The 23,219-nt window shown below is 37.1% G+C and overlaps 2 protein-coding genes across 8 annotated transcripts in view; both read left to right on the top strand.

The window, feature by feature from the left end:
- Positions 1 to 15,863, top strand: part of ZNF148 (zinc finger protein 148) — a 41,193-nt gene extending 25,330 nt beyond the window's left edge. For all 6 annotated transcript variants that reach the window (XM_030017126.2, XM_041124099.1, XM_041124100.1 and 3 more), the window contains 4 exons: positions 1,125 to 1,248; positions 1,918 to 2,001; positions 7,962 to 8,080; positions 8,411 to 15,863. In XM_030017126.2, the coding sequence (XP_029872986.1) occupies positions 1,125 to 1,248; positions 1,918 to 2,001; positions 7,962 to 8,080; positions 8,411 to 10,003 (1,920 nt within the window). In that variant the 3' untranslated portion in view covers positions 10,004 to 15,863. The remainder of the gene's footprint in view (positions 1 to 1,124; positions 1,249 to 1,917; positions 2,002 to 7,961; positions 8,081 to 8,410) is intronic.
- The window catches only part of SLC12A8 (solute carrier family 12 member 8), a 68,362-nt gene continuing 55,328 nt past the window's right edge, over positions 10,186 to 23,219 (top strand). For both annotated transcript variants that reach the window (XM_041124103.1, XM_041124102.1), the window contains exons 1-2: positions 10,186 to 10,296; positions 19,647 to 19,759. The gene's annotated coding sequence lies outside the window, so the exon portion shown is untranslated. The remainder of the gene's footprint in view (positions 10,297 to 19,646; positions 19,760 to 23,219) is intronic.

Raw genomic sequence — 23,219 nt, 5'->3', positions numbered from 1 at the left:
GTTTTGATGCAGCAGAATTAAAAATTGTTTAAGTAGATCCTACAGTATTTGCTACTATTGCAGAGATACTATGTCAGTTATTGACTCTCTCTTTCTCATCACTGTCATTATCATAAAACCTAAAACATCGTAGCTAATCAAATTGCAGATGTGTTTCCCCAGCAGACTTTTATTTTTGGTTAATAACAAGGGACTAAACTGTTTTATTTAAGGTTACTTAAGCTCTTCTTTATAGTTCTGTTTCCAGTTAAGTAAGACTTTTGGAAATGTAATTTGTTTACTGGTTTTCTTATTCTCTTGCCAGAGATAGTAGAGAGTTTGGGGTTTGTTTTTTTCTCTTTTTGACAAATTAGAGAAAACCTGTGATAAGCTTTATTAAATAAGCTAGATATGGTGCAATTTTTTTCATTTAAGTTTTTCAACTTTATATGAAAATAGTGGCTTTGTTTGGCAGCAAAGCAATTGAGTGTGGCAAGTTGAATTCATCAAGGAGATGCTCTAATATGTATATTGAGTGAGCAATACTTTATTGAGTGAAAAACCTGAAAGGGGAGAAGAATAATACTATTTTCTTGGTTGTTTGGCTTTGGGGTTTTGGTTTTTAAAATATAATTTTGCCTCTGAGACTATTGGTATTATGTAGATATAGATAATTTGTATGACTATCCTGGAAAAGTTTTAATGCCTTTTAGCAAACATTTACAGTTGTGATTTGAAAAAAGAATATAACTTTTCACTTTTGCTTTAAAATATGATTATCCATGGTTCAGTGCCCAGAGGTGGTTTGGTTACTTTGCATCCTTTCCAACAGACGGACAAAGTAAACGGTAGCATATAAAGTGACTCAGTAAATAGGGGAGCGCTAAGCTGATTTTCCATGAGCTGCTTTTGTCTCCGTCCTGTTGAAATATCTCTTAATACACAGCAAGACACAAGTTGGATTGGACTGCAATTGGAAATGTATACTAAAAGCCTAACACATAGCTTTGTAGAAATTAGCATTGTTATACCTGAAATATTTAAGTTTTCTGCATCGAAAAAATTAATGTTTTTTTTTTTTTTTGTAGTTAATAAGACATCTTTAGAGGGTAGTGTGAGAACAAATTTTACTCTTTTTAAAATAGATCCTTACAATAAATGAGGATGGATCACTTGGTCTGAAAACCCACAAATCTCATGTTTGTGAGCATTGCAATGCTGCCTTTAGAACCAACTACCATTTACAGAGACATGTCTTCATTCATACAGGTACTGCTTGACTTCAAATTTATCTTTTCTACTATATAAAGAGTTGTTTACTTAATGTTAAAAATGTTTTCAGCTCTATGCGAATTTCAGTTTTAAGAGTGTAGCTAACTTGGCATCTAAGCTTAGAGATTCCATGCACCAAAGTGTCAAAAGAATACCAGAAAAAAAAATAAATATCAACATATGTTTAATAAACTGAAGACCTAACTGTTTACAAGGTTTCTTTTCTTTCTTTATCAGAAAGTAATGGGTTGACTTGTAGCCTAAGTGCCAAAATTGACCCCTTTGTAAAATGTGCTCCGGCTGCTTATTTGCCTGATGAGGTATCTCTCTGGTTCGGAGAAGTGAAAAAGGTACTTACCATTATAATAGCTTGCCAGTATCCTGAATGCAGTCTTATGCCAGCATCGTGATTGATCTTGTTCATGAGGAAATTACAGCCATTTCAGATCACTCTTCCGTGCTAGTCTCAATGTGACTCTTAGGATCATGGAAAGAATTCTGCAGTTCATATACTTAGTAAGGCTAATGGTTTTTGGTATTAGAGTATTTTGGAATTCGCTCAGATGCTGGTTTTTTTAATAGACATTTTAATATTCCTCAAAAGTAGTTATCAGAAACAACAGTGTGTAGTTATTAACTTATGGATGTGGAATTATATTGTTCAAGGTGAAAAACCATTTCAGTGCAGTCAGTGCGACATGCGTTTCATACAGAAGTACCTGCTACAGAGGCATGAGAAGATTCATACTGGTGAGTATAGTGCCTTGAGTATCTTTCTGGCGTGCTTAAAAACTGTTTCCCCACTCAGGCAAGGTTTCTGGTAATAAGTATGCAGCCTAAAATTCTGTTGTAGTTTGTTTTAACTTAACAGATGTTATAAAACTTTTTAAAATAAATTAGTTTTGTGCTTTCAACTTGCTCCACTTTTCTTTGGCTGTAAAGTGAGTATAAACTCTAGTAAGCAAATCTGAAAGTAGTATTCTATAAATAACCCCAGAGTAGCAAATCCTGAAGTTTGTGCATTCATAAAAGTCAAGGTTTGTTAAGAAGTTCTATCTTTTGTTGTATCAAGTTAATTCAGACAATGGGGACTTCCAAATTACATTTTGGTAGATTTATTTATTTATTTATTTTGGAATTTGATGGAAAAGTGCCAGGACTAAAATGGCCAAAATGCCTAACCCCAAAGGTATTAGTATCAGCTTTACTTTTCACTTCTTTTTTTTTAAAGGTTTAATTCAGAACTGTTCTAAAAATAAGAGCCTTAGTTTAAAAATATGCAATATACGTCAAATAAGGCCCGAAGTTTTAAGCCAAAGAGCGTTAAAGTTTATACATGTTTATTTTTTTATCTTCTTGCACTGCACAAAACCATATTCTTTAACAGGTTTGGCTTCATTGGGTTTTTGGCATTTTGGTGCATGGCCTTTCAATCCCTCTTTAAATATTTTGTAATATGGTCCCTTTGGACTAGATGCCTATTTCTCAGCCTCTTTTTCAGAAAAGCAGAGCTGGTGAATGTGCACAGTGTTTCTTGGCCGTAGCATTTAAATGGATATGAAAGCTACTAACACGCAGTGCAGTGTGTGCATGTGTAAGAGTTGAGAGGGAGAAAAAACTCTGCAAAATGAATTTTCAGAGCAGTGTACAGGGAGTTACATGCACAAATGCCCTGTTGTTTACGGGATTTTTGTATCCTAGGTTGCCATGAGTCCAGACTAAGTAGGTTTCCTTCAGCCAGTCAGCCACAGAAGAGTCCTCCATTCTTCTGTCCAGTGTCTTTGTTCTACTCCTAGTCTTTCCTCTGGCTCTGAATTGGTGAACCATGCTGCCTCCACTTTGTGTAGATACTATTCTTGAAAAGAATGCTCATTCACTCTCTTCCATCTATCTGCCCACGCGCCCCCCTCCCCCTGCAAAAAAGGCAAAAATTTAAGTGCAGTCTTTACATTTTTCAGAAGTTTTTTGGTGGTTTTGGTTTTGTTTTTTTTTTTTTAATGAGGATTATTCCCTGTATGTGGCTTTGAAAATGAGAGTCTGGGCAATATAGTTAATTAACACTTGACTGCAAATATTTTACAAATGGATTTAATTATTTTTTAAAATTCAACTTCTAGCTCTGATGAGAATTGTGTGTTGATTGTAAGCTTTGGAGGGAGGGGGTGGTTGTGGTGGGGTTGCAGGTTTTTTGCCTGCCTTTTTGCAGCTCTTACATATACTAGTCTTTGTTTAGCAGAGAAGAAGGTGCCATTTAACAAATTAACCGTATTGTTATCGGGCTTTTTTAGATAACTATGTTTTCGTCCTTTCCTCAGCATCCTGAGGTATAGTTTGGTTGTTTCTCAGAAAATTGAAGATGGTGCTTGTGTTTAAATTGTTGAATTATAGGTGTTTTCCTAGGTGACAACTAGTAGCTGGTTAGGAGAACACATGTAAGACCCAGCTTCCAGGAGTGGAAGAAGCTTTTTTGAAGGCCGTTCAGTTAGCAAGTATTTGACTAGTGCTTAATTTTTGGCTTGGCCCAGTTATAGTCTAGCTAATTGGCATTCTACATACCTGTCTGTGCTTTCACTTCTGTATGACAATATTCACTACTGGGCCTTAGCTGTTTGTGTAGCGTTACTCTGTTGTTCAGGACTGCATAATTGAGCCCATCCAGAAAAGCTGAATTTTCAGCTTGCTTCTCTCACCAGAAGGTGAGCAGTGGGTCTGTGTTTCACTTTGATGGAAGTAAAGGAAAGCTCTCGTTGTATTATTCATACTCTTTTAAGAAATATTCCTTATAAATTCGATACTGTATTTTTTCTTCTTATTTTGCATTTTTATCTGTCTGAATGACCGCTTTTAGCACCAGCTTTTGTACAGTGTTCAAAACACTGGTGAACAACAGGATGTTTCTTACTCTTTTAAAGATGTTTATCAAATTTTCCAGTTTATTTTAAGCCAATCAAAGGTAGTGGTAACACATAGAAGCCCCATTTTATGCGTTACAAGCCCTGAATTTACAGGTGCTTCAGCTAGTTCCAGTGTGATTTGAATTCGGTACTCTGAACCACTCCTTCAAATGAAATGTTATGAGGGAGTTAGGAAGCAATCAATGAACAGCCTTATTCTGTGTAAATAATTAAATAGTTGCATCTAAAAGCAGACATTGCATTAATACAAAATTCACTTACTAGAAATAATTGTATGTAGAGCAGGGCAGAAGTGCTGGAACCCTGCTGCTAAACTTGTCACTGATGATACAGAAAATCACAATTTCAGTTTTAAGAGAGCGAAGAGTCATTGGTACACAAATATTTTCATATTTTGAGTTTACTAGGCTCATGAAGATGTACGTCTGCTTTCTTTTTGCTCAGAGTTGTTTCTATACACCTTACCCACTCATGTGTTCATGTGTCCTAATTCTGTAACCCACCCTACTTTCCATTTTAAACACAAAAAATGAGATTACATTTTAAAAAAAATAAAGCAACATTGGGGCTAACAATTCAAGCGCCTTCTTCAGTCATGCTGCTTTTTTATTGCCTTCTTTGGCATTTTATAATTTGTATTTTGTCTGTTTAGATTTTAAAATGCCTGGGGGTTTGTAATTGTTACAGCCTTCATACACACAGTATTTGTACTACACTTTATAAATAGTTCTATTGCTCAGTTTTAATAGATTTCCAACGTAGACACAAAACATAGGCTGTTTTCGCAAATAATGCATATAATTATTGTACTGTATTTTTAAATTTTTACTTTTTTTTTTTCTACATCTGATTCTTTCCCACTCACCAAAGTGTTTCAGAAAAATATGTCCTGGTTTCTCCTTACGTTAGCAAAAGGTTGTTAGTAATGATCTCCTCCATTTGCGATAGATCCTGTTTGAAAAGTACAACGAAATGCAGAAGGCATCTGAAGTTTCAGGCTTCTGCTAGGAAGAAATTATTATAGGAAACATACCTTCATATTAATTTTTAATCTTTTTCTAACATTATCTTCCTTATGAAGATTACAGCAAAAATTAAGTATGGTATCAGTTTCACAAAGTGTTTCTTAATCTTACTTCCAGAGTGTTCTGGAATTCAACTGAAAAATATTACTTTCCGTGTTGTGCTGAGTAATTAATTCAAGGGCAGCGTCCCCAAACATTTCTTCCTGTTGAGGCATGGCCAGTAGTGCCTTCGTATGTACTCTCAAAGTCTCCAGAGTAGCTGGTGGTGGTAATACTCTACACCGAAAAACCTCAAAACCCCTGTTTTGCCCTATTTAAGCCTTGAAATGGGAATAGGTAGCTGGGAGAGTCTTCTGCCAACAAATAGCCAGCTTGAGTAGACAAATGTTAAGGAACTCTGTGACCATTCGTTTACAGAAATGGGTATAAGGCTGAAGGTAAGTGTATTAATGAACTGTTCTGCATTTCCTGGGATAGCAGGATAGCTCCCTAGAGGGCTGTTCAAAGCTAGACTGAGGTGTCTTGCTTCTCTGACTTGGTTTGGCTTCTGTAAGGCTCAGGATAGTTTTCATCCCAAACAGCTGCTCCTTTCTCTAAAAAAAGTCTTAAGTGTGAAAGCAAACTTCCAGACAACGTAAGGAGAGTCGTTTTAAGGGGCGATTTAAAAGAAACACAAAGTAGAATAGTGGAGCAAAGGGAAAGAAAACAGTAAGTAACAAGGATTAAGTAACTGTCCTTGGGAATGGAAGAGCTCCCGTGTATTAAAGAAGAGCAATGAGACCTAAACGTTTTGCCTCATCTTCTTTAAAAGTGAAGACAAAGACTGGAATTTGATTCAGAAAGTCTCAACAGGCTTGGTGCAAGTAAAACACCCTTAGCAGTAAGGGTGCCTAATGAATGAAGAAAACATGAAGAATGAAACTGGAGTTTGGAAGTTAAGAAGTAGGCCAGAGAGGAGGATTTGCTTATAGACATTACGAGAGAGGATTATATGATAGGTGTTATAATTTATAAAGGGTGCTGAAAAAAGCTAAATATTATGGTGATTATTAATAAGTAAGAAATGGTAAAAGTTAGTCTCTGACTAAATGTGAAAGAAGAGTTAGGATGCTGAGGTTGTGAGCCTGTAGAAAAAGAACTGATGGAAGCTGAGAGATCTTAGGAGAGGAGATAATTTGATTTAGGAGAGAATAAATTGGAATAATTTAATCCAAGAAAGGGAATGGCCAAGAAGCCACATGGAGAGGTAAGAATTAATAATTGGAAATAGGGCATAGGCTTACAAAGGTAGAGATTTAGAAATTGCTTGGAATTAAGAAGGTTGAAACTCTGGGCATTAATGATCTGACTAGAAGCAAATGTGTGGGTGATATAGATATTTTTCATTCTAGTTTCTATAAATACTGGCATCTTATTTTAAGGTACCGTATTTCCATTTGTAGAAGGACGTGGCTAAATACGTCTATTCTAAATGGAAAATATACACTCTAACAACATTTAAAATAACATTTATTAACATTTTGATAATTAATTATTAGTAATAATTTAATAAAATTAGTTCATAACATAATTTTAAAGAATAAAACTACCTCAGAAAAATAGAAATAGTCTGCATATTTCTGGAAACAAAAGATAGATGGTTTATATCCCAAAAATCAGTAAAGTATCCAGAACAAAGAGGATGTTGACAGAGGCTGCCAAGACAATCCCTGCTCTCTATGTCAGTTGGAAAGATTTCCTAGTAAATATTAAGAGGAAAGATTACTGTTGTTCAGGGTGAGTTCTATTAAATAATAGCGAACTTTTGTAAGAGCAAAACTAAATTTCGAGTGCGCTTGGAATTTTTAGGTTTTGTCAGAGAAACCTGGAAAAAAAACCAATATCAAAGGGTAGATGTAAGGCAAAAGTTAAAAGAAATAGAAATAGAGGTACTCCATGTTCTGAAAGGATCATTGCAGGGCTTCTTTGTGAGGAAAAATAAGGGGAGATCTGCAGATGAATTCAGGGCAATGAATATTGTCTGAACAAATATTTCATGAAAGTAAAAACCAAACCAAAACCAAAACAAGCAAACAAAACAACCAAACAGAAAAACCTCTAAGTATGCAAACACCAGTTCAGCTACAGAGTTTTCTTGTTTCCAGCTTAATTTTTAAAATAAAATATTTTTTAATTAATTAATTACTTTAAAAAAAATAAATACATTTTGATTCCAACCCAAATACTAGGATTTTTTTCAGAGCAGTTATTTCAATTCTACATACAGGTAAGGGAAAAAAATATGGAAAATACAGAGCACCCTACAAAAATGTTCAGTTAAAAGCTTGGAAATGCATAATTCTCTTCTAGAAAGGGTGGGCTTGAGTTAATGAGTTGGTGAGAGAATTGAGTTATTTTTATACAATCGTCTGCCCTAAAAAAAATACTAAGTAGCAGCAGTTCAGGAAGGCTATCTTTGCAGTTCTTCATTTATTAGGTTTAAGAGAGATATCTGCACCTGCACTAGAAAGAGGGGGTAAGAATTTGGTTTTAAAGGTGGGTGTTGGGCTTTTTTTTTTTAGTGTAAAAGCTTAAAATAGTTTTGAGGCATCAGCTACTGAGTACTGGGAAAATAGTGATGTGAGCAAGCCCTATGTTATTTTTCAATATCAACAGAGTAAGTTCTCTTCTTTATTACTTCTAATAGAGAGTGTAGTATTTGACCTGGTGATTGTATGGAGGAACATTGATTTATTTTTTTAGATTAACATTGCTACGTGTTTTTTATCAGGTGAAAAGCCATTTCGTTGTGATGAATGTGGTATGAGGTTTATTCAGAAGTATCACATGGAAAGGCACAAAAGAACTCACAGTGGAGAGAAGCCTTACCAGTGTGAATATTGTTTGCAGGTAAGATGCCTTAGTGAAATCTTTCGCAATTGAAAAACAAAACACCAGTCAATTGCCAAGAAGTGCAGATAGGACTTTCTCCAGGTGTTGTAGTCATGTGCATAAAAATAAACGTATAATGAATGTTTTTTTCTGTTAAGGTGGGTGGTCTTGGTGCACAGGTGGAGCAGAGTCACAACTCTCTGTGCTTGGTTTTATACTGTTGTTTGACACTTCATTAGAAATCAGTAAAATGGATGAGTTGTCAAGTAAATTTGTTAGAATGAAAGGTTTCTTTTCTTTCTGCTAATATATTTATTTTTCTATAGTAATAATAAAAATCTTTTGCAGTATTTCTCCAGGACTGATCGTGTGCTGAAACATAAACGTATGTGCCATGAGAACCGTGACAAGAAACCGAACAGAAGTGCCACCAAAGTTGGCTTTTTGCCATCGGAGGAAGATTCTGGTTTCTCTACGCCTATGAAAGACAGCTCCTTGCCAAAGAAGAAAAGGCAGAAAACGGAGAAAACGAAATCTGGGGATAAGGAAGGTACAGATAAATCAGAACAGAAGAAGGACAAAAATGACTATTTGCCTTTGTACTCTTCTAGTACTAAAGTAAAAGATGAATATATGGTAGCGGAATATGCTGTTGAGATGCCACATTCTTCAGTCAGTGGAACGCATTTAGAAGAAGCAAATTCTGGAGAAATACACCCACCTAAGCTCGTTCTCAAAAAAGTTAACAGCAAGAGGAGTCTGAAACAGCCACTTGAGCAAAGTCAAACCATTTCACCTTTATCTACATATGAAGACAACAAGGTTTCAAAGTATGCCTTTGACCTTGTGGATAAACAAAGTTTACTGGACTCTGAAGGTAATGCTGACATTGATCAAGTTGACACATTACAGGAAGGGCCCAGTAAACCTGTACACAGCAGCACTAATTATGATGATGCAATGCAGTTTTTAAAGAAAAAGAGGTATCTACAAGCAGCTAGTAATAACAGTAGAGAATATGCCTTGAATGTAAGTACCATAGCATCTCAACCTTCGGTAACACAGGCAGCTGTGGCCAGCGTCATTGATGAAACTGCTACAGCTTCAATATTAGACACACAGGCACTGAATGTTGAAATTAAAGGTAGCCATGACAAAAATGTCATTCCAGATGAGGTACTGCAAACTCTGTTAGATCATTATTCACACAAGGCTAATGGACAACATGAGATATCTTTCAGTGTGGCTGACACTGAGGTGACCTCCAGTATATCAATCAATTCTTCTGAAGTATCTGAGGTCACCCAATCTGAGACAGTTGGAACAAGCTCTCAAGCTTCCTCATCAGATAAAGCTAGTATGCTACAAGAGTATTCAAAGTTTTTACAACAAGCTTTGGACAGAACTAGCCAAAATGATGCCTATTTGAACAACCCGAGCCTTAATTTTGTGACTGATAACCAGACTCTTACAACCCAGCCAGCATTTCCTTCCATGGAGAAGGTCTACACGTCTATACCCGTCAATAGCTTTCGATCGGGAATGAACTCTCCATTAAGAACGACTCCAGACAAGTCTCATTTTGGACTAATGGTTGGTGATTCGCAGCACCCTTTTCCCTTTTCAGGTGATGAGGCAAATCATTCTTCTTCCTCCTCTACACAGGACTTCTTGGATCAAGTAACTTCTCAGAAGAAAGCAGAGGCACAGCCTGTTCACCAAGCATATCAAATTAGCTCCTTTGAGCAGCCCTTTAGAGCTCAGTACCATGGGGCAAGAGCTGGAATATCATCTCAATTTAGCACTGCCAATGGACAGGTGAACCTTCGGGGACCAGGGACAAGTGCTGATTTCCCAGAATTTCCCTTGGTGAATGTAAATGATAGCAGAGCTGGGATGACTTCTTCACCTGATGCCACAACGGGCCAGACTTTTGGCTAAGAAATCTTTGTAAATAATACTGGCACTTTAGAACACATTTGTCAAAAGGGGGTTGCTCTGTATAAGATGGAGTTCTGTACAGCTTTTAAGAGCGCTATGTTAAAACAAAAGTAAGCTGATATTAGCAAGACCAATAACTGCTTCTTCTTTTCTTTCTTTTTTTTTTTTGGTTAGTCACCAGTCATTGAACTGCCTGATGTTGGTGCCCCTATCAAAGGCAGTTTATTATTCACTTGTTTGAATCCCGAAAATATTTTACCTTCTATGAAATTTAAAATAAACAAAATCCCCAGGTAAGACTTTCCCCCATGATTGTTTCCTTACTGGTTTCCTTGTATGCTTTCGGAGGACAGTTTATTGTCTGATGCTATTCATATTGTCATTTCTAAGCTTGTCAGTATAGTCATTGCTCTTCAGCAGGGAGTCAACATGTACTAAACACACAGAATAAATAGTAAGTTTCAAAGTCAAGCAAATATGGCTTTAAAAGATGGCATTTTCTAGAAAAATAATCTTTCTTCCATCTCTCTCAGAAATAACTTTAGACCATGTGCCCTTTATTTCTGCTTTGCATTACCTTGAGTTGTGTTTGGAGGAAAAAATGAATTCTGATAGACTAACTCTACTATTTAAAAATCTAATTAATTTAAAATACTTTAGACACTTTTTAAAGCAAAATGCCTAACTGCTAAAGCCTTTACTTCATTCCTGAAGTAATGTGTATTTCTTTGTACAGCTGAATCTAGATGTAACTTTTTAATGACTTTTTCATACGCAGATATCAAGATTTTGAAGTTTTAGTTAAAATACTCTGTAGATGACATTCCCAATTGCATAATGCTTACACAAACTGTGTATTCCAAGATTTAAAAGCTTAATTGTACCTTACCCTACATATTCATAATGATTAACATAGAGCACTTAGTCAACTTGATAGTTTTTGATTTCTCAAAAAATAAAACCATTTTTAGATTTTTAGGTTTGATACGGTTGCATCATTTTCATCTCATACAGCTCCAATAATTCTTTTCAATATACTTGAGATTGGGTATTCTTAGCTTCTGTAAAAACTGTTTTAATTCTCTGTCTAGAATTTTGACAATTCAGATCATTAAATTTATTGAAGTATCCCTGAAAGCTGAAGAAGTGGGCATTCAAATTCCCTATCTTTTTAGTGTTTGCTTAGTAAAAGTCATTATAATTTTACCAACCAAAACTGCTGAATAATGCTAGTGAACAGGATATCTTTTTCCAGCGTTGGCGAGTGATCAGAAGTTTTCGTTGCATTTCACAGTATAAATAAACCACAAAGTTTATCCCTGTACCATGAATATGTTTTTTTGAATAGTACTTTGTCTTGAAGTATACAGTATGGTACGATAAGTAGTTCTGTGTGCATTTTTAAGGTGGTAAGATTTGAGTAGCATAACTATTGTGTAGTTTAAGTTAACAAGTTACAGATTTTTGAACTGTATGTTCATTCTATTGCACCTTCCCTAAAGGGACACTGTCTGGTAGTTTAAGGCAGTTTAAGCCTAATGTAGGCTGGTTAACCAGGGAAAAACGCACACACACACGTATATATATAGGTATGTATGTATATGGTGTTGTTTTTTTTGTTTGCTTTTTTTTAAAATAGGATTGCATACATCCTTTTACAGCACTATTCCTAGCTGGTATCTCTCAGATGAAGCCATCAGCTAGGAGGAAAGACTGTGTCTCAAGGGGCTAAAATATATCCTGTCTTTTAAGAAAGGACTTGAGCAGGACATACAACAGTTCCCACTTCTTCCCAAAGCAGTAGCAATATTTTTCTTAATTTTCATTACTAGGAAACTGATCCCACTCTGTCTCTTTTCCCTTATGGTAGCACTATTATAGCACTAACTTCACTTGGTACAGTTGAGGGAGAAAGTGCATTTATTACCCATAGCTTGCTTCTTATATTTACAAGAAATACAATGTATGTAAACCTCTTGCGTAATATTTTTGTATGAGAAAACAGGTTCTGTTTTGATTCATTGACCCTGTGTATCATATAGGAAGGTGTTTAAGCGTGCTATGACTTAGCAGTAATTTTGTCTGAATATTTGGCCCCGAGTTAAGAAGAATGAGGATCAAGGGAGAAAAGTAAATTCCTTATGGATTATTAATGATACATGTAAAGAAATTTCTTTGAAAGAATATTTTTAAACTGCTTCATGTGTCTCTGTTTTTCTTCCTTCATGCTCAGTTTGATTTTTTTGACTTTCCATTCTATGTTGCACAGACATAATACATATGACCCCTGTATCCCAGGAAGCCCTCTCTTGCAACACGTTTCGTTTTCAGTGTTTCACTTCCATGACACCCTAGCTTGTGCCGTGTGAATAATACTGTGTTGGCAGCTTTGTTCTAATGTCCTGTTGTTGCAAGTAGATGGCCATTAATAGTACTATTTGTTAAATACAACAAGCAGCAAAAGCCAAAAAAAAAAAAAAAAAAAAAAGAAGCTAGATTATTACTGCACTTCTCTGGCCCCATAGGGAGGTAAGAGGAATAAAGCCTCCTTCTGCCTAAGGAGATTGACTGAGCTTTATTTTAAAAAGTTACTGTATTGATACTCTGCTGTGAGAAAGTGATCGAGGAGTAGGATGGAATAGCTCTCGCTCTATGCCATCTTCACACTTAGGAATTGCTGCTTGGGTGCATGAGGGAGCAAGGTATTGTACAGAGTAAGGAACTTGCTCTTCCATGGAGCAAAGTTGAGCATCCTCTGAGGAACTGTTATTCCTTATGTCGCAGCTCATTCTCTAGCCTGCTGCTGAGCCATTACAGCTATACTCTGTGCCTTAGGACAGGTTGTAAAGTCCCCTTCTAGCCCACAGGGACTGTCTCGCAGGGTTCTTCCATGTGTACAGTTAAGGCGGTGGTGTGAGTAGTTGATCTGCTGGTGCTTGAAGCTTTCTGTACTGGAGGAGTTAACCAAATATACTGCTATGATTTCCTGAGTACATGCCCTTTTATTCTGGAATAAGTGTGTATGGAGTTCTGGGAGGTTCAACTATGTAAAAAGCACTTGCCTGTTTAATAATTACATTATTTAATAAGATTTTCCACTGCTTGTGTTTTGCTGCTTTTAATCTGCTACAGATGCACACTCATCATTTTGATCTGGTCAGTGTTCATTTTTGTTAGTTTTCCGTGTATGTCTGGAAAAAAGCGACTTTGGTTTTCTGTTCTGTTCTTGTACTGATATTGTTCAGTCTGTCAGCATAAGGCTGGGGTGAGCATTTATATTCCACAGAGCTAACAACAGACGTTCTTACTTAAAGGTCATGCAAGCACTGAATGTGTGTGTGTGTGTAGGGTGGAATTTTTTGGGGATATCTCCTAGTGATAGAGCAATGGTGATTTTAAAAAAAAGAAAGTTGATGACATTTATTACCAAACTATATATATATACACACAATACATGTGTGTGTATATATATATACACACATGTATTAATAGGCCATATGTTGGTCCTAAATTACTTGACAGTGTCCCTTTTAGCATGAATCCTTTGATATGTTTTACCATTAATATAACAGACAATGAAGGAATCAGCTTGTAATGGTATACTAATAGGCATTTACATTTTCTTCATTTGATTTGAGAATGAATTAATCATAAATTACAAGGTTTGGGGAGAAGGATTAACCATGTGTATTACTGTATGTTGGTTTACGAATAACAACATAAACAATTTAAATTGGATGATAAAAGAACTATGTTTATGATCTTGTGTCTCCTAGTGTTGTCTTTAGGAAAATTGTGTTTCAAGAAGAAAATAGGACAAGAAAGTGTTCATGTGGAATAACACTTGTATTATTTTTATATTGTACTTGTCAATTTTTTGGATGACGGGAGCTTTTCATTGTTAATTGAGAAGTACAGTAAAATCTTGCTAATTCGCTGACCGCTAATCAGAACATCTCATAGGTTTATACATCCCCGATGGTCTCTTCCCCACCTCTCTGCAATGGTCTAAAAAGTACTGTAGTGAGGTCTCATATTGGTAATACTGTACTACTTCACCCAAGTATACTACAGAATCTATAGGAGTATACTGGGAGGTACAAGAAGTATTGAAAACTAAATTACAGTTGTCAAAATAAATGAACAAAGTACGTTTTGTGATGTGACATCCTTGCTTTTATTGCCTGCTTCTTCACTATTTTCAAAATTGTCATTTGTAAAGGGTTTCTAAGGCATTGCTGCGAATTATTGGGGTTCTACTGTAACTTTTGGAGTTTATTCTAAAGTATTCATGTTCTCCTATGAAAACTTTCCACTTGGACAGATACATTATATTCCGTGCTTGTTCAGAATATTTTTATAGTGTTTGTATCATATGTAGTAACTGTTTGAAATGAACCAGAATATTTGGATGAATCCACTCTGAATTTTGCAGCATTGGATTACTTTATGTATGTATATTTGCTAACTAAATTTTCTTGGTTTTGAGAGCTTTGATTTTTATTCTTCGTCGTCTGCTTGTTTTAATACCATTACAAATCACAGGGAAAATCCTAATACTCCTGGGAATCTGTTTGAAAATTTTAACAGGCAGAAATATGCTTATGGAGTTGGTACCAGTACACATGTGAACTTTCAAATTACATGGTTGGTACTGAAGCAAATGAATAACGTTACAGTTTCCTAGTGTTAAATGTTTTACTAAAATGAAGCCTTGTAACTTTGAAAGTTCATTCAACTTATGGTAATGCATGTTTATGTTAGGCATGTAATGCATTTAGCTAAAACTCACTTTGCAAAGGACAAGTTCTAAGAAAGTATTACTGCTAATGAAAAGAAATGTCTTTAAGTTAAAATTTAAACTTTTGTTCGGTTTTAAATTGCTTTGTGTCAGGGAAATAAATTTATAGTCGCTTTTGCTCTACTTGGCATATAAAACCTTATGTTTCCTTTTTAAAATTACATCTTTTGGTAGGAAACACAAACTGAGGCAAGCAAACATTTATAAGAGTTGTTTCTTGCTTTCCTTAATCCAATGGATGGAAAGGTAATATTGTGTAAACAACATTATTTTATTTTTTTATGCAATATCATGCTGTAAATATGATTTATCAAATAAGGATGTACCTATGATTGAATCTTTGATTCTGCACAGCTAGAGTTTATATATAAATATAAATGTGTCTTGACAATCAAGGACTTATGTCAGTCTTCCTTTATGACGTTTCTTATTGTTATGCATTCCATTTGTTTGACTTGAGTATTTGTATTGTCTGTAAAGTATGTAATGTTTTTATAGCTTGTTTAAAAAACAAACAAAAAAGCCTGTAAATACATAACGAACTGATCACAGTACCGCTCTGTTCGAAGGCATATGATGATGTACTGTTTGTAAGCAATAATACACGACAGTGCTAACTTTACAAGTAGCATAAGGATAAGTTCCAAAAATACCTTTGGGAGTTAATAGCCTTGTTTGAGTTAATGAATATTCTTACATCATTTTTTTAGAAATAAATTCAAATGTCCTCCTGCTGGAGTATATAACATTGTTTACACAGCACAATTTCAGTCACAGAGGGGACAGTCTTTAGATCTATGGCTTCATCCGTACACTTTTTGAGTAAGAAATGAATGGCTTGGCTGCACTTCTGCAAGATGAGGAAGACTGCAAAAGTTGAATAGCTGTGTCTCTAAAGGATGAGAGATACTATTCTGCTTCTGTGCTGATTCCTGACAATTCCTCTACTTAAATTTGGAGTCTTTAAGTCCTGATATTGAACTGACGAGACTTGGGCCTCCAGTAGAAAGGAGTAGTTCTCTTACTTCATATGCAGATAAACAGTGAACTTACACGTCACCTCTTCATTTGAGTTGCGTATTTTTCAAATTATGAGCTATGAGATGATGAAATGGGTTTATTCCGATAAATAAACTTAATGTCAAACTTATAGTTTGAATTGAATAGGTATTAGACTGTACAGAGCAGCATAACTATTTGAAGTCATCACTGCTTTAGAACCCCCCCCCAATTTATAAATGTATATGACCTACATTTTATAGAAAAAAAAATGTTTTTAAATGCTAGTCATTTATATAATATGTGCTTTGAAGGATTTGCTAGTCCACTTCTGTCACTTTTAGTACACTGGTATCTTTTATATGTAATGTATGCTTTTTATTATTATTATTATTATTATTATTATTATTATTATTATTATTATTATTGTAGTAAAGCATTTCAGTAGGAGGAATTTTGCAACAGTATGAGGGGTTGAAATTTTCATTGTCAGAAATGAATTATACTGGACTTTGTCTGTGTAGTCTTGTCTTTCTTTTAATGCTGTCTGGAAGGGAGCTTGGTATTCAATAAAGCGAGTGACCTCCTTTTATTTTGAAGGCATACTATGTAGTGCTGAATTGGATCTGGAAATATGATGAATTTGAGGACAGAAAAATTAGTACAAAATCTAGTGTACAGAAGAAATTGTGTTATGAAAAACCTGATGATATATATAGTGGAACACTGTTACAGTGCATTTCCGATATAGTGTTATTTTCCTGAAGTCCACATGCCTTCTTTGTATTTTCAATTAATTAAAAAAAAAAAAAAATCCGTATAGATAAATTTAGGATAATAGGTTTATTTCAATGATTATACAGCATTTCTTTATCCTACAACATCTATTCCGTCCCTTTATTATCAGACAAAAGACAGTAACCTGAATTCCATCAGTAAAAGTATGTATATAGGTGAGAGATGGTTTTGTAGGACCCTGAAAAGTATGATTTTGTATATTCCTTATGTTTCTGACAGAAATCAGTATGTGAGTCTTTCTTTATTCCTGTGAAATGAGGATTTCCTGATACCGAGAGAGAGAAAGAGTGTGTGTGTGTGTGTGTGTGTGCGCGCGCGCACGTGTGTGTGTGTGTGTAGGTACATGGAAGATATTTGAGTCTCATGGCAAAAATGATGCAAGTATAAAAGGATTTAATGTAGTTCAACATGTGACTTACATTTAATATGTAAAAGAAACATTTAAATTTCATAATTCAAAAAAGACAAAAATAGTTTTGCAGGAAACAAAACTATTTGGATAGCAGGCTTGACCAAATGAATTTTTTTGGTTAAACTTGATATATTTTAAATGATTCTATTTCTGCCTTTATTTCTGCCCTAAAAGCAACTTAAAATATTTTGGGAGTTACTCTTCCTGTTCATTTGACTGTGAGTGTAATTTATATCATGGTTTACAAAATGTGGCATGAAGGATTGGATTGTTTTATCTGTATAATACAATGAAAGATTGCTTTTTTTTTTTTTTTTTACATAATCATGGTGAATGGTATTGTATTCTTAGGACTGATTTATTCATTAAGTGACTTAATGAGTTTCATCACTTTTGACATTACTGTTTTCTTATGGTTAACTTAGTCTTTTTGGGTTTATAATACCCTTCTATGTATTGTGATACTAAGGGAAGTTATGTTTTTGCTTTATTTTTAATTAAACTAATAGTTTGATAATTTATATTTGCAAATGATGCATTTTAAATGTGGTCACTTGCTGTTTGAAAAATAAAAATATAGAATACTGTTTTATGAATAGACTTAGTATTTTTCATGTTAGATAATTTCAAACAAAATCTGCTTTCTTAATGAGACAGATGAAGGCATGTAAAGATACGTATCATGCAAGAACTGAAGTGGATACTTTCAACAACTAAATGAAATACTTAAATATTTGGTTTGAGACATACAAAACTTATGTGGGTTTTCTTCCCCTTTGGATCTCCTTCTTGCCTCCTCTGATTATAGAAAACAGAGTACCTGACCTTAATTTTAATCCTGGTCGTCTTAGAAGATTGCGCTGGAATCACTTTAATAGAAACACCTAGTATTAGACCAGCTTTCCTTTTGTGATTTTTTGTTTGCGCTAGAGGGAATTCATTCAGTGCCATCAGCTCTTTATGTAAATGAGAATCAGGACTTTGTTTTAAGGTGAACTTGATTACTCAAGTTTTCAAGTCTATTGGATAACAATATGCTGTGTGCACACTACATAATTTTGTAGCGTGTTGTATACAGAGTATTCGTTACATAGATTTTTCTATCATTGAAGCAAATATTTAAAAAATATTGAAGATCATAGCGTTTATGTACTTACAAAACCAGAAATGTGTCCCATAGCATTAATTACCGATAATTTAGTTTTCTCGCCTTTATTTATTGATGTGTTAAAGGCATTGTTTTCCCTGAATCTTTTGGTAGGGTCCCTTCTGATAAGGACTTGATTTTTGTGAAATGCGCGGCTCTGTTGATTTTACTTCATATAAGAACAAGTTTTATGTAAGAAAATGTTAAAAGCCCCCCACTACTTTTTAAAGAGGAAAAAAAATCTAGTGAAGTTCTGCGTCAAGACTTGAGCCGTGATCCGATGAGCACTGCAGAAAGAGCTGTGTGGGTCTAGGATGTCGGCGGCTCCCCGCCGGAGGGGCACAGCCCCGGTCCCGGAGCCCGCAGAGTCACTGCCTGGGCGTTCTTCGCCAGCCACCTCGGGGAGCCTCCTCCGGGCAGCGGTGGCTGCACGACAGGAGCTTTTCGTCTGGCCTTAGCCTAAAGCCCTTCTGAGGACGATTAACCCAGTTGACTGAATTTGCACGGAAGCAGAGAAAGGGCGCTCGAGATTTGCTCTAGTGTCTTACCCGGGGGACAGCAGCCCTGGCAGGGTTGGCCGCGCACAGCCGCAAGGCAGTAGGAGATTAAATCGGCACAGACATTTCTGAAACGGGCCCTGGGAAGGCTGCCCGTATTCAGTCCCTCTTAGCTGCGTGAGGCCGTAGGCATTGCTGTCTTGCAGTGCCTTTACGTACTTCTGAAGTACGGAGTGAATACAGCAACATGACTTGATGTGACTTTGTTTCAGTATTAGTCCAGTGTGCGCGTCTTGGTATTGTTTTTTAAAAGAGCCTATCAAGAGCTTAACGTGGTGTGGTAACGTCCAGCCAGTATAGTAACACGGTTTCATGTTTAATAGTTTTAAATTGTGGGTGTGCTCTGCAATGTGCCTGAGTAAGTAGTGTCTGTGTTCTTAGCCACCCTGCTTGTCTTCAGCTTTGTTATGTTCACTTACCTTAGTTATACCGATTTTTATTTGTTTTCATTATGCAGTGGAAATAAGAATCAAAACTTACAGTTTCTGCTTATTGACTTTCGTGATTAAAATTGTCAAATAGTAAAGTGATACTGAAAAGAAAGCTATTTTTCAATATTTTGATGTTAAAAAGAATTGCCCGAACCTACATTTTGTGTTGAGAAAAATAATCCACTAAATTAGCTTTCTTTTTTTTGCTAGGAGAAGGAAACAGTTTTCTGTTAAAATGATTGGTTATTTGTTTATTTAGAGGGCTGGAAAAAAAAATCTCTCTCTGAAATTAATATTTTTCTTGCACTGCACACGAGAAACTATTTTGTAGCTCCAGGATAGGCAGCAGTTTATGAAAGTAGAGAGATTTGGAGGTGGGTTGGTTTAGGGAGGTAGTCTGGAGTGTTCCAATTTGTTGGTTATCTTCTGCATTGCACTTGCCAAACCAACAGAAGATAGTTTCCTATAGAATATTGTTTGCTTTTTTGTCTGCTTTAGTTGTCAAGATAACGGAGTTTAAAGAAGAGAGCTTCCCACTGGAACAGGGGGTTAAAACCGAGCCCACGTGTGCAGTCCTTTCAGAAGCCAGCAGCCCTGCCCTGCTCGCCCAGGTAAGTTGCCTCCGCAGCGTCCTTCCCCTTTCACATCAGGGCTGGTCTTCAGGTTCATAACATCCCCGCTCCAGCATCTGCTCCAGCTTTTGAACTTCAAAGGCGGTCGAATGCATACACGTACGAGTCACTGGCAGAAATTAAATACGATGATTTGGTGAGGTTCCATCTTAAAACGTGTGCGTGTGTTTTGCAGTCTAGCCAACTACGTTACTTCTGCCAGTGTTGGCAGCCACGCACATCATGCAAAAAGCATGGGATCCAGTTCCTCCCTCCATTATTTGTACTTACTTCTGGATGCTTGTTGGGTGTGCAGGTAACGGCTGGTTTTCTCCAGTCCATCTACCCTGGGCAGCTCCACCTGTCTTACACAGGAGAGCCAAGGCGTGTTGCTGCGTGATAATTGTACGCCGCTGCCTGTTGGTAGCAAAGCGGCTTGGCTTTTGTTTGGCCAGCGGCTGCACCTTTCAAGCCTCTCAGCTAGAAATGCGGGTGCCTAGTCCCAACCCAAGCTTTGTGCTGATACCTTTTGACGTAGGTCAGTGCGTTGGCAGTAGCTTGTCCGTAGCTGCCTTCATCTAGAGGAGGTAATACCTTCTCGGCTGCACAGCCCGAGAGGTAAGCTGGCCCAGCTGTGGAAGTGCAAGCTGTGCCACTGAACACATGTTAGTGTTCACTTTTATTTACATGTAATCTTTTTTTTTTTTTTCTCGTGGTCAAGTGTGATCATTAGTGCCTTTTCAGAGAGGAAGAAGTGACAGAGCTTTTGTAACTGCTGTTAGATCAAAAGCACTAGCCTGGCCTAAGTGAAACCAAGAGGATTCCATTATTTTAGCAGTGTAATTTATAAAAAAAAAATAGCTCTGTGTTGTAAGATGAATAATGACTGTTCAAAATGTATAATTTTTATACTCCGAAAGCTCTTCAGGAGCAGCACTTCCTTAACCGGTCTGTCTTGTCACAAGATAAACTGAGTCACGAGAGATGATAAAGCAAGGACTACGAGTGCTGGGGGTACGTTCAGGGTAATTGCAAGGTAATCTCGACCACGCAGTAATGTGCAAGAACAAAGCAGAGGATGTCATCAGAAGCTCCCAGGATGACTTGTTGGTTTTCTCTCAAGTCCTGTGTTTTCTTCCATTTGTCTTGCCAGTTCCTGAAATCATCTTTGTTATAAAGCTAATTGTAGACAGATCAGAACAGCCTAAGAAAGTTACAGCTCATAAAGACGGATGACCAAGTGCAAGGATACCAGTGTGCCAAAGTGATCTTTTCCTCCAAAACAGGACTCAGAAAGGACGATTTTCTTTAAGATGGCATTTGTTAGCTTAAAGGAAAGCGTCAAATCAAAGTAAACAGGATGATCAGTCCCCTAGTCAAATGCGTAGCTAGAGCGGTGGATGTTGCAGCTACTTGGAAACGAGCCGTAAGGACAGCACGAGTCCCTGCATTGGATATGGAAACGTGCTTTGGCAGTGTTGGCTCTCAGAGTCCTTCTTGTTGCCCGAAACTCCATTTTTAAGGAATTGAAACAAGAATGTTGTTTGTGGTGATGCTCAGGTACTATATTGATAACTGCTGTTATCACGCGCTGAACAAAATCAGGTAAAAATGCATTTTAAAAGCAAAGCATATTACAGTTTACAACTATGAGTAAACTCGAATAGAAAAGGTCTGGCTCTTCATTTAGTCTAGGAACATACTCTTCACTCGTAACAGCCCGTTTTACTGTTGATCTGTTTGTAGGTCATTAAGCGATGCGATTAGCTAAATCGTGTAGTTTATTCACAGTTTGTGCTGTGTGTGTACATGGAAATCGGCTTGCATGTTGCCGTGTTAGGAAAGACGGGTATGTCTAGCAACTGAAGAAGATGGTGAATGAGGTATGTGATAATTAACATCCAGTCTACTAAGAATCAATCCTTTCCACGTTTCACGGGATGGCTCAGACCTGTGGGTGTTTCAAATTCACATCTTCTCTTGCTGACCGACCTCTGTGCTGCTACTTTCCCTCTTTCTGGCGGCCACGTTTGTATCTTTGACACCTCTGTATTTTTCCCTTACCTGTTTTATCCCACGTAACCTTTTGTCACCTCCTTCACTCTCTTAAATCCACCTCCAGACTCCATCCGCTGGAACAGTTTCCACCGAGTGACACTGTATGGACTGCCGAAAGTCATCTTCAGTCACAGTTCAGGATGTCCGATACTCGGGTCTGCCAGGCTTCGGATGGTCCATCTGACAGTCCCGAGGACCTACATAACTTGAGGGAAAGGATTCCTGCTGGTCTGTGGAACTTGCAGCATTCATTGCTAGCCCCAAAAGCACCCAAGAATTCGACTTTGATAAAACAATTTTAACTTTCAGTTGCATTTCCCGCCCCTTTTTCCTCCCAGTAGAGCTAAGGTACTCAGCGTAAGGAGAGAGAATTTTTAATTAGGACTTTTAAAAAATGGTTTGCAGTGGTTTTCCTGGAAGGTGGTGTAGACTTCGGAGCGGTGCAGAGGAAGGCTCGCATGAACATGCTGGTGGCTGAGCCAGCTGTGAGTCACGCAGCCATCCCAAGCGTGCACTGGGGGAATTGATACCATTCCACACCATCACATACTTGTTACGAGTAATCTAAGTTAGAGCTGCTTCTCTTGCATTCAGGTTGCCTCTTTATTTTTGAAGCCTGTTCTTTAAAGAAAGCAAACTGCTTTGCATGTGACTGCCCCTTGTTGATTGCATTTGGAGAAGTGAGAGTGTATGTCAGGCTATGGTTTTGCTCGTGTGCGAGTATGGAAAAGCGGCGTGCTCCTCAGGAACGCACGCAGCCCCGCCGAAGGAGTGCTGCCGGCTGGATTCTCTTGCCAAGGAGGAAAATGCTGAAAATTGCCATGATTTAAACAGGAGCAGACGGAAACCAATGCCAAGCACTCCTGAAAGTGCTTTTGTAACAGCGGTGCTTGGTGATTTTAACGTGTCGGTGTGGTCCTTGAAAATACCTTTTGCTGGATTTCTGGAGTTGTTATTTCCAGTAGAGAGGCAGGATTTCCTAAAGGAGTGGTCGGCAGTGAGGGGTGGCAGCAGCAACTGCCCCAAGAAACTTCTTCAGCTCTTGCTTAGCGTGCGTATGTGTGTGTAGGAGCAGATGCGTCTGCAGGCAAGCCACAGGACTTGGTGAATTAGTGACTCTTTAGCAGTTAGGCAACAAATCAAAGATACTTATTTCAGATTTTGCACTGGCCCTCAAGATAAGAGAATCTGGCTGAACCTGTTCCCTGGTAGTTGTAAAGAGTGTCCTCTTTGAAGGGAGCCGGAGGAGAGCTTCTGAAATATTCCAGGAATGGGAGGATATCTTGGAGAGAAATCTGCCGATTTCCTCAGCTAGGCTTCATCCTCCTCTGAGAAGTGTGGTCTGCTTGCTTTCCTCTTCTGCCGCTTGCTCGTCCTAGCTGTTTCTGTCCTAGAGTAAAGG

The sequence above is a fragment of the Aquila chrysaetos genome, chromosome 6, assembly GCF_900496995.4.
Source record: "Aquila chrysaetos chrysaetos chromosome 6, bAquChr1.4, whole genome shotgun sequence".
In the NCBI taxonomy this organism is placed as follows: Eukaryota; Metazoa; Chordata; class Aves; order Accipitriformes; family Accipitridae; genus Aquila; species Aquila chrysaetos.
This window is presented reverse-complemented; position numbering and strand designations above follow the sequence as displayed.